Source organism: Dermacentor variabilis, chromosome 4 (genome assembly GCF_050947875.1).
Source record: "Dermacentor variabilis isolate Ectoservices chromosome 4, ASM5094787v1, whole genome shotgun sequence".
Lineage (NCBI taxonomy): Eukaryota > Metazoa > Arthropoda > Arachnida > Ixodida > Ixodidae > Dermacentor > Dermacentor variabilis.
Window position 1 is genome coordinate 198,449,268 of NC_134571.1, and position 12,230 is coordinate 198,461,497.

General features: G+C 46.4%; 1 protein-coding gene across 2 annotated transcripts in view; it reads right to left on the bottom strand.

Annotated features, from left to right (window-relative positions):
* The window catches only part of T3dh (Type III alcohol dehydrogenase), a 67,346-nt gene extending 59,351 nt beyond the window's left edge, over positions 1-7,995 (bottom strand). The window contains exons 1-2 of one of the 2 annotated variants that reach the window (XM_075690789.1): positions 7,785-7,995; positions 6,861-6,901 (exon numbers count right to left, since the gene is read on the bottom strand). Coding sequence is in view for 1 of the 2 variants with exons in the window: in XM_075690788.1 (XP_075546903.1) it covers positions 6,861-6,901; positions 7,440-7,492 (94 nt within the window). In the remaining variant the exon portion in view is untranslated. Of the gene's footprint in view, positions 1-6,860; positions 6,902-7,439; positions 7,651-7,784 lie in introns of those variants that run through there. The other variant, XM_075690788.1, reaches the window with a different exon arrangement.
* Between the last annotated feature and the right edge of the window lie 4,235 nt (positions 7,996-12,230).

The window sequence follows — 12,230 nt, forward strand, 5'->3', positions numbered from 1 at the left end:
ATTAGCATACTAATCTTCAGCTTTGATGGTGAAAATGAAGACACATGAAGAAATGATGAAGACAAACACTTTAGAAGTGTCACATAAAAATGAAGTTTTATTCAAATTTATTGATCCCCAACATATAAAACATGTAACATAACCGCAAAATTTGAAAAGCAAGTTGAGAAATTTTTGTAGATTACGTACTTGTCGAGTCTACTTGTTCGCAAAAATTGTGCCCGCAAAAGCACATCATAAACCAACTGTGCAAGTAACATTTGTGTAGCTATCACGACGACTTAATTAGAAATAATAATGAAGATTACTATTTTTTCATTCCATCTTGTGTTTATCTTGTTTACACCTCATACAGTAGTATTCACTATCCTGATCTTGCCCTTCCTCTTATGACCCCAAATGTGACTCACGGTATCAATAAATAGTAAATAAATAGGAACACCATCTGAGGCAGTGTACATGAATCCGCTGTTGTTACTAACACTGCATGCTCTCTGACCATTTCAGTGTTTTGTCAAAGCACAACCTACAGCTGCGCATTGTAGCTGTGCTGCATTGCTGTAGCTGTTGTAAACCAATCTTTCGGTCATAAGTGTGATTAAACCTGAACGTTCCTATGAAGCAAAGGTCCTGAAACTAAAGTGTTATGTTTTGGTAATGTCATGCAAGCTGCTGGTTTAATAGAACAAATTTTAGCTAGCTAAAGTAGAAGGTAAGAGAAAACAGCATCGCCAGAGCATGAAATGGTTAGCTGGGATTCTTCAGGTCACAAGAAAGCATATCAATGAGATTAAAGAAATTGTGTTAAGCAAATCTCATTGGCATTCATACATTTGATGCTTTGATACACATCTGCGTGTTCATGCCACACCATGTCTCACTGCGTCTCACTTTGTGTGGACCCAATGAGACAAATATGCAACTGGGTCCATGTTTCTGATCCTTGCCAGTGAGCCAAGATACCCCGCTATCCCGTCCCTCCACCCCAGCAATTTTTATTGCCTAATGACCATTCCATCACGGTTCACATTGACATTGTGAGCCCTCTACCACTCTGCCAAGGCTACCGGTACTTGTTAACAGATTTACTTGGTTGCCTACAGCCGTCCCCATGGTGGCTATCCCAGCAGTCACCGCAGCATCAGCAATCCTACAGTCCTGGGTGGCACATGTCGGGTGTACTGCCACTATCGTAACCGACCAGGGATGACAGATCAATTATCACTACTTACTGAGGTCTTACAACTGATCGGAACGATTCGGCTATGCACAGTGGCATGTCACCTCCCAACAAATGGCCTTGTCGAGTGTTTCCATCACCACCTTAAGTCAGCCCTCACTGCTCATGGGTTCAGCCTTCTCAATGGGTTCAACATTCCTGGGTATTTTCTGCATGTTAAGTAGGACTTGAACTGCACCAGCATAGAGTTGGTTTATGGTACAACACTCCGACTGCTGGCAGACTTCTTCAACGTCCATTTTAGCACATGTCAAACTATGTGCAACAGCTGCGGACCCTGTAAATAAATGTGCGACCTTGACCAACACGTCTGGCGCCTTCCCAACATGTGTATGTCTAAAGTTGTGCACTCACGTCCTTGTCAAGCACGACTCTGTATATCCTCGCTTCCATATCTACTACCTTGGACCTGTCTTAAAAGCATCGTGACTCATGTTACATCATTGTAATAAAAGGCAGCCGGAAAGCTGCAGCATTGGAATGCTTCAAACTTGCCCAGTGTGTTAGCGCCTCTTCTCCCCCTACCATTACATCCTGTTCCTTTTCAGTGGCACCAATTCTCTCACAGCACGAAAAGAGCTGACTCGTGTTACCATCATCGCCCAACAGCTCTGCCCTTGGGGGCAGCCACATGGCAACCACTCGTAGCTGACGTGTGCTATGCATGACCGGCGTGCTCCTTGGTGTAAGAACAGGCATCCCTGTGCAGCAGCAATGAACAAGCACTTGCCTAGCAGACTGGCGCTACTCTTCTCGCACACTGTTGTCCGTATGCTCAACATATCCATGGTATCACCAGGAAGTTGACCGTGACTCAAACATACATAATAACAACAGCCTATGGCTAACAAAAGAAATGATCAAGGCTGATGCTGCTGAAAGGCCGACAGCCTCTTGAGTGTTATTGCTTCATCGGTTGCTTTCACAAAGCTTGAGACTGGATTCATCAACCAGCTTTGATGTTTTCTGTTACATCTTCTAAATAAGTAAGCGCACATGCATACTGTGGAGGAAATACTTGTCATCAGAAAGTTGATGAGATAGCTTTCATTGGTTTTATTGTATGCTTGCTTGTCATCATCACCAGCAGCCTATTTTATGTCCACTGGCAGGACCAAGGCATCTCCCTACGATTTCCAATTACCCCTGTCCTGTGCCAATTCCAGCTAGAGCATGCGAATTTCTTAATTGAATCATCCCAACTAGTATTCTGCCGTCCTCGACTGCGCTTCCCTTCCCATGGCACCACTCTGTAACCCTAATGGTCTACCGGTTATCTAACCCATGCATTACATGACCTGCCCAGCTCCATTTCTATCTCTTAATGTCAATTAGAATATCGGCTATCCCTGTTTGCTCTCTGGTCCACACCGCTCTCTTCCTGTTTCTTAATGTTATGCCTAACAATCTTTGTTCCGTCACTCTTTGTGCAGTACTCAACTTGTTTTCAAGCTTATTTGTCAGTCTCCAAGTTTCTGCCCCATATGTCAGCACCTGTAGAATGCATTGATTGTACACCTTTCTTTTTAATGATAATGGTAAGTTTCCAGTCAGGATCTGACGTCTGCCGAATGCACTCCAACCCATTTTTATTCTTCTGTGAATTTCCTTCTCATGATCATGGTTCCCTGTGATTAATTGACCTAGGTAAACGTACGCCTTCACAGACTCTAGAGGCTGACTGGCGATCCTGAACTCTTGTTCCTTTACCCGGCTGTTCATCTTTGTCTTCTGCAGATTGATCTTAAACCCTACTCTTACACTATCTCTGTTAAGGTCCTTAATCAGTAGCTGTAACTTGTCCCCAGTGTTAGAGAACAGGACAATTTCATCTGCAAATCAAAGGTTGCCGAGATATTTGGCATTGATCCTTACTCCTAAGCCTTTCCAGTTTAATAGCTTGAATGCTTCTTCCAAGCACACAGTGAATAGCATTGGAGAGATTGTGTCTCCTTGTCTGACTCGTTTCTTGAGAGGTGTCTGCCTACTTTTCTTGTAGAGAATCAAGGTAGCTGTGGAACCTCTGTAGATACTTTCGAAGATATTAACGTAAGCATCCTGTACTCCTTGATTAAGTAATGCCTCTAAGACTGAATCAAATGCCTTTTCATAATCTATGAAAGTCATATAGAGAGGCTGATTGTACTCTGTGGATTTCTTGATTACTTGATTGATGACATGGCTGTGATCTATCGCAGAGTATCCCTTCCTGAAACCTGCCTGTTCCATTGGTTGACTAAAGTCCAGTGTTGCCCTTATTCTATTGGAGATTATCTTGGTGAATATTTTATATAATATTGGAAGTAAGCTAATGGACCCAAAATTTTTCAATTCTTTAATGTCTCCCTTTTTGTGTATTAGTATAATGTTTGCATTCTTCCAGTTCTCTGGGACTCGTGAAGTCGGTGGACAGTTTGTATAAAGGGCTGCTAGTTTTTTAAGCATTACGTCTCCACCATCTTTCATTAAATCGACTGGTAGTCCATCTTCTCCAGCTGCTTTTCCCTGTTTAATGTCTTACCAGACCCTTCCAACTTCATCGCCAGCTATAGAAGGAGCCTCTCCAACCTGTTCATTACAACTTTGAATGAACTTCGACTACGACTTCGAGATTGCTGATAATATTATCCTGCTTATTTTTCAGTGCATATATTTTGGTTTGTCCGATGCCTAGTTTCCTTCTGACTGTTTTCACGCTACACTCTTAGGCAAGGTTACACCCTTTGGAGTGCCCCTTCTGCCAACCAACGATAATCGTCATTTGCCTTGATGTGTTTCCTTTCTTGAAAACGCCGCGCCCACTACTTTCTTGTCGGGAATATTATCATGCTGATAACGCGCATGCCGTTCGTTACTGGAAAGTACTGGGCTCGCAGCGTTAAAGAAAGGAAACGCATCAAGGCAGATGACGATTATCGTTGTGTGGCAGAAGGGGCACTCCAAAGGGTGTAATCTTGCCTAATAGTGTACGTCAATTTTTTACTGCATCCTCATTTTTTCTCACGTTATAATTTCGAATATCTCTTATTTTCTCCTTGTTGATTAGTTTTGGAAGTTCTGTGAATTCTATCTGGTCTATTCAGTTGGACACTTTCATTCTTTGACATTTATTTATCAGGTCGTTCCTTACTTGGGAGAGCTTACCTACTGTTTGCCTTGATGCCTTACCTCCCACTGCAATTGCTACTTGTGAAGCCAGCCTAGTTAAGGCTTCATTCATTGCCTCTATGTTATCATCTCTCTGTTCTAAGGCTGCATGTTTGTTTACAAGTGCCAACCTGAATTGGTCTGCTTTTACCTTTACTGTGTCTTGATTGGCCTGTTTCTTCTTGACCAATTTTACTCTTTCTCTCTTCAAATTGATGTGAATCCTTGCCCTCACTAACCTACGATCACTGCACTTTACCCTACCTAGCACTTCTACATCCTGCACTATGCTGAGACCGGCAGGAAGTATGAAAGCAATTTCATTTCTTGTTTCACCATTAGGGCTTTTCCAGGTCCACCTTTTGTTCCAACACTTCCTGATGAAAGGGTTCATTATTCGCAGCTTATTCCTTTCCGCAAATTCTACCAACTTCTCTCCTTGAGTGTTCCTAGAATCGACGCCGTAGTTGCCAATTGCTTGTTCACCCGCTTGCTTTTTCCCCACTTTTGCATTGAAGTCACCCATTACTACAGTATACTGAGTTTGCACTTTTCTCATTGGTAATTCAACATTTTCATAAAGCTGATCTACTTCTTCATCGTTGTGACTGGAGGTTGGAGCGCAGGTTCTATACCTCCTATTCAGCTTTGTTACGATTACTGCTATAGAATACTGCTGTAGACTTCGTCAATGTTGCCTGCTATGTCCTTATGGATTAGGAATCCTACTCCGAACTGCTTCTTATACTCCTCTATAGTAGAGGACGTGGCCATTTGTCAGTACTGTACAAGCTTCACCAGTTCTTCTAACTTCACTAAAGCCAATGATATCGTAAACAATGCCTGATAGTTCCTCAAAGAGTCCTACTAGGCTAGCTTCATTCGAGAGGGTTAGGGCATTAGATGTTCCAAGAGTCAGTTTACATTGGCGGTCTGCCTGGGTCCAGAGATTCTTACTGTATGTACACACTATAGCAAAATGTAAAGGCTGGTTGTCCGCTACCGATGATAGCAGGTGGGCCTTTACTTCTTTTTCTTTCTGTGCAATAGAATCAGAACGATGTTTTCCTGGGTTACTAATGCATAAATGAAGATACAGAAAGTCCCAGAGTACAAGGCTTTACAAGGACCTCCTGTCAGGCAATGGACAAGATAAAGAACATTGCTAGGCAGCCCACTGAAGAACTGAAAAATAGAGATGGTTATACATAATAATGATAAAGAAACACCAATAGTAATGCCAATATAAACCTATGGCTTCCACCTGTGCAAATTATCTTTTTGTGCACTTTCATTTTCCTTTATTATTTCTACATTTAAATTAAACAATTATTCTCCTCTATGTTTCCAGTGACTTCATTGTTTGTTCATACGGCTGGAAATATACCTATGTAGGCGCAAGGCCACTGGATTCCTTGCCTGCTGTTAGCATTCCTAAGTAGTGGTACACATGTGAGATAAGGTTGTGTATTGTGATTGTTAATCTGCCAATGCGGTGAAAGACTTTGAAGTCGTTCATTATGCTGCTGTTGCTTGGCAGGCACAGCGAACTTTGTCTGGCATATGAACAGGTTACGAGCTTCAAAAACTGATGCGAGTTAGCATCAAGTCTGTCTCATCGCTTCTTTTGTCCTTGTCTGCAATGTGCTGTACCTGCTGCTCGTAATGGGTTATCAACAAGCCGAAGTTGCCACTTTAGTGTAAGTCAAGTGTATACAGAAGGCTAGGCAAGAAAAAGACAGCTTTTGAAGTAGCACTTAATGCAAAGCCTGCTGCTTTAGTTAATGACTGTGTGCCACATGCATTTTACATTGCATTTGCACTGCTCTTTTCTTTATTTTCCAAGTGCCTGATGTCGAAATACCCTGCTCATTCCTTCATCTTTCTGTGAACACTTCTCCAAGCTTTTACACGTTTTAATTTTAATGACTGTTCGTCTTCATTCAATACATTCTTGTTCCTGTTGCATGCAGACCACGTTAGTTTCATTCAGTGTGTAGCTGCCACCACTTTGAAGGAGCTGGGCTATCCCTTAGAGCTTCTGATTGTCCTAGAGAGAGACGATCATTAGAGGATTCATGCAATGCAAAAAAGAAAAGTATTACAAAAGTTGCAACTAACAAATACTACACCACAAGTGTCAGCATGTCAAAAGAATGTGTCATAGCTGAAATCACAATAAGGTGGCCACAGCAACCGTAATAAAATTTCTGGTGCAGCTTTTACAGTTAGTTTCCTTGTAATCGACTGGTAATAAACGTTAATCGCTTTTTTTTCCTTCATTTTGAGAATTAAGCTTTTAAGAACAAGAATGCATCACGCCACCAGCGCTCGTATGGTTAATGCTAGCGCTCTGTAAGAGCTTCGATTTTTCTAACATATCAAGTATTTTGAATACTTCCCAAGGCAGTCACAATGAAGACAACAGAGGAGCCGAATGATACGGCGCTTTTCATCAGCGCCTACGGCTCACCTTGAACGGATGAAACTGCAGCGTGAGCTGGACACCGGCATCTACATATCAAGGTGGAAAAAACATACCACAGATAAGCGGCATAAAATAACAGAAAAAGAAATGCGTCAGATTGCTACCAGCTGATTACCGAAAGCAATAGAGTAAGCAAGACTGAAATAATCTAAACTCTTGTAACGCTAACTAAAAGAACCGATAAACTAAAGCGAAGCGCCCAAGTTAAACCACCAATGATAGATGCAGCAGCGGAATGGCTCGACATACGCCAACGGGGCAAGGTAAATTTGATTAATTGACCGCTACGTTAAGTGGCTACTTATGCACTGATAGATCGGGTGACCCGAACTGCAGCGATTTAATAGCGGTAGGCTTCTCTATTTATACATACTTTTGCGACACTCTGAAAGCACAAGCCACCGCTCTGCAAAAGCGGCTACGCGCCGGTCGCGGCCGAACGTCCTTTTGATGCACAGACTGGAGGCAAGAGCTGTGAAAGCCGCTGAACACATATCGCACCACTTCCAACACGACAGCCGCACGTTGCGTGACATAACGGGCAAATGAAGCTGCCACACTTACGATGCCCGCGACACTTGTTGGAGCAAGTTGACGACGCGAAGTGTGTTGGACATTGGGACGGTGGCAGCTTTAGCACAAAGTTGAGCGGCTACGTTAGCACAAACCCTCGGGAACTTGCGCGACAAACGCGGTGATAAACCACACAACCACACTACACGGAGGGACGGAGGCGTCTGCAAGAAACCGCCATCCGCTTACGTATGAGCAAAAATGAGCCAGGTTTGTCGGAGGAGGTGACGTTAAACCCAGCCTCTGAGATCCACGGCATGCTATATATACGAATGCTAGCCGGTATGATTTTAGGAAATTCATAAGAACTGTAAACACACGCATAAAATTTCTTACCCTCCCAAATAACACGGGACTGTTCTGCTACAACCAGCGCATTGATAGCCTTGTACTCGAGTTGTGTCGGCGTGTCGGCGTTGTGTTGCTCGTCGGACGGAATCGACGGAATCATGAAAGGAACAATCGCAACTTTAGTGGTGAGCGGGGTACATACTTCTTGCGTTTCTAGTTTTGCTACTGACACCGTGTACGATGCATTGCACTGCGGGGTAGCGGCAGTAGCAGAGCAGCAGGGTTGACAGCAGATAGGACATGGGATGGGAATTCGCGGGCTTGGATCGGCAGCATGGTGGCTTTTACTGATGGCCTAGCCGACGGCACGAGCAGACGACACAAGAGAGTTGGTGGTTCAGAGCGTGTATTGGGGGCGAGCTTCGCCACTGGAAAAGCTGGCGCCACCGTCGGCGTGACATGACATGAGGGATAAGCATAGAGAAAGAAAAAGACTTTATGGGATAAGTGAGTGAGTGAGTGAGTGAATTAACTTTATTGCAGGTCCGGCGAGGACGCGAACTTGTCGAGCACCTGGCTGGTCCCACATCGGGACCGGCAGGTCTAGCCCACTGGCCCGGTCGCGGGCACGCCGGACGGCCAGGATTTGCTTTTCTAGAGCGGGGCTACGCAGAAGCGAGTCCCACTCCTTGATGAACTTGGGTGTATGTCGACCCGCACTCCCAGAGCATGTGAGGTAGAGTGGAGGTCTGACCGCTGGACGGGCAGGCGTCGTCGCGATACACGTCGGGGTAAGCCTCGTGGAGGGATCACTTGGGAGTGTGCTGGCTCCCCAGGGGCCAAGGAAAACATTGACAGTAGAGAAGCCTGGGAGGCCTTGCTCGAGATCGATCGGCTGAAGACGACCAGCGTCGAGCAATCCGCCTGGCCGTTGAGGCCGTGAAGACTCGCCGTCCTCAACGCGCGGAGACTGCTTCGTCCGCCGTAAGCGTCGAAGTCTCCATAATGAAATTATTTTTGAACACCTCTGATAGCGTCCACGCAACAATTGTTGCTCGTGTACTGTCAAATGATCATATGCTGCGGCTTAAAGCTCACGGCACGGTGTGAAAACGCGCTCGCAGCGAAAGCAAAACATTGTGCGCGCACATGCATGCAGACGCGCAGTAGGTCGCTGCGAACCCGTGCGATCGCTGATAGTTAGTTGTTATGCAGACAGCCCACTATAAGAACGTATTTCACATAGTTTACTCTCAGCGTCTGCCTACCTTTTACGCAAAAAGCTGATTCGGGAGACTACATCGCGGTGACCGCGCGCTGTGGCGCTCACTGTACATATTCGGTAAAGAGATAGCGTCTGTAAACTATTCTGTGCTTCCAGTTTTCCCAAGATTATTATTTTGACAGTATTTTGACAGCCGCGTGGTGTTCTTATTGAGCGCCGTAAACCAAACCTATGAGGCGCGCGCCGCGTTATCCCTCATACTGCGCAAGGGAGGCACTTCCGACAGATGACGACTCCGCAAGTCCTCGCCCCAATATAGATGACAGCGCGAGTAAGAGAGAAAAGGCGACGGGAGAAACTCGTTTCCACCCCAACGCGTCGAATGTGCACAATGCCCTCTGGAGCTCCCTGGCTGTCGACACTTTAGACATTTGACAGCTGTGTGACTACCACGTGCTACTCGATTCAAGTTCTAGCGGGCAGGTTTGTCCTGATGTCACGCAAGTGCTAGATCTTTTTAAGAAGTGTTTGCAACCGCTCACTGTTACGCATGAAACGCTACAGGATGGTACATTGCGATTCCTCGATATAAGAATGTTTTTTGAGGGACACCAGGTGTGCTGGGCATATGAATCGAGGGCGAACAAGCTGCTACTGCCATTTTCATCAGGCCACTCTAAGTTGGATAAGAGGAGCACCACAAAATCAACCCTAATGAATGCGCTTCGCCGCTCATGTCCTAACAAGTGTTTGTCCAGTTCCCTGGCGCAAGAGGATCGCCTGAAACAGGTCGGTTTTCCACAGTATATTGACACGTGTACTTATCTTTATCGGGCGTCCACGTTTGGCCGCCTAACAAATGTTATCGCGCAGCGCAGGACGCGCCTGAATGTAAAAGAAGTTTCTGGAATGTTATCGATGGTTCCGTCCACTGTATTTCACCGCAACTTGTGTAATATGATTGCATGTATGCGCGACGCGAATAGTGTAAAACGTTGTGGAAGACACGCGGGTCCCAGCGGTTAATCTGGAACGTTCGACGACTGATCTATAAAAGCCGACGCGCTTGACCCGCTGATCAGTTTTCGACGATCGCCGACTGTGTTCGCCGCTCTCGTTGAGCTATAAGTGTAGTCTGTTTTGTGGGCATCTCCTGTAGTCTTCGTGAAGAAAAAGGACGGAACCCTACGTTTCTGCGTCGATTATCGTCGTCTGAACAAGATCACGAAGAAGGACGTATACCCCCTCCCACGAATAGACGACGCATTAGATCGGCTCTGCAACGCTAAATACTTGTCGTCGATGGACCTCAAGTCTGGCTATTGGCAAAGTCGACGAAAGAGATCGTGAAAAGACGGCCTTCATCACCCCAGACGGCCTCTACGAGTTCAAGGTTATGCCATTCGGACTGTGCTCGGCGCCTGCAACGTTCCAGCGCGTGATGGACACGGTTTTAGCAGGATTGAAGTGGCAGACCTGTCTCGTTTACTTGGATGACGTCGTCGTCTTCGCCGGAAATTTCGACGATCACCTCAGACGGCTTGCCACAGTACTAGAGGCCATCAAGTCATCAGGGCTTACTCTGAAGCCGGAAAAATGCCGCTTCGCTTACGATGAGCTTCTGTTCCTAGGCCACGTAATCAGCAAATCTGATGTCCGTCCCGACCCGCAAAATACAGCTGCCATCGCACAGTTCCCGCAACCCATCAACAAGAAGGCAGTGCGTAGATTCCTTGGCATCTGTGCCTACTACAGGCGCTTTGTCAAGGACTTTTCATGCATCGCCGAGCCGTTGACACGCCTAACTAAATGTGATGTTGAGTTCAAGTAGGAAACGCCGCAGGCCGACGCATTTGAAGAACTCAAACGACGCATATGCAGTCGCTGCCGGTACTTGCGCACTTCGACGAGTACGCCGATACAGAAATCCATACTGACGCTAGTAGCCTAGGCCTCGGTGCCGTTCTAGTCCAGAGGAGAAACGTAGCCGAACAGGTGATAGCTTACGCTAGCCGGTCGCTGTCAGAAGTGGAAGGCAACTATTCTACGACCGAAAAGGAATGCCTCGCCATCGTTTGGGCTACAGCTAAATTTCGCCGTTATCTTTATGGCAGGCCATTCAAAGTCGTCAGTGACCATCACGCGTTGTGTTGGCTAGCGAATATAAAGGATCCTTCAGGACGACTGGCGCGGTGGAGCCTCAGACAACGAGAATACATCACTGTAACCTACAAGTCCGGACGAAAACACTCCGATGCCGATTGCCTATCACGCGCCCCCTTTGACACGCCGCCGCAAAATGACGAGAATGACGACGCCTTCCTTGGAATGATAAGCGCGGAAGACTTCGCTGAGCAGCAACGGGCAGACCCAGAGTTAAAGGCCTCGTCGAATATTTGGAAGGGCACACCGACGTTGTCGCCAGGGCATTTAAGCGCGGATTATCTTCGTTCACGCTTCAAAACAATCTACTCGTGAAGAACGTTTCTCACCTGTCCGCGCCAACTAGCTTCTTGTTGTCCCGTCAGGACTTCGTCCAGAAGTATTGCACGCCCTACATGACGATGCGACCGCTGGACACCTCGAATTTTCGCGGACACTATCGAGGGTACAAGAAAAGTATTATTGGCCGCGCCTGACCGCCGACGTCGCCCGTTATGTCAGAAGATGCCGACACTGTCAGCGACGCAAAACACCGCTGACAAGGCCAGCCGGATTACTACACCCTGCTAGTAACAGCGCAAAATGTAGACAAGGGACGAGACAAGAAGACACCACAAGCGCTGACTTCAGTCAGCGCTTGTGGCCACAGTCTGTGGTCACAGTTGTGACCACAGTCAGCGCTTGTGGTGTCTTCTTGTCTCGTCCCTTGTCTACATTTTGCGCTGTTACTAGCAGGATGGAAAACCAACAAGCCCAAGCTGCTATTCTAGCGAAAAAGCGGATTACTACAGCCAATCGAGCCTCCTTGCCGACCATTCCAGCAGATCGGGATGGACTTGCTGGAACCCTTTCCGACGTCAATAACCGGAAATAAGTGGATCGTCGTGGCGACGGACTACCTCACCCGCTTCGCTGAAACTAAAGCACTGCCGAAAGTTAGCGCAGCCGAAGTGGCGAAATTCTTTGTCGAAAACATCCTGCTGCGACATGGCGCCCCAGAAGTCCTCATCACCGACAGAGGAACGGCCTTTACAGCGGAGCTCACCCAAGCCATTCTGCAATACAGTCAGACAAGGCACAGGAGGACAATGGCCTATCACCCG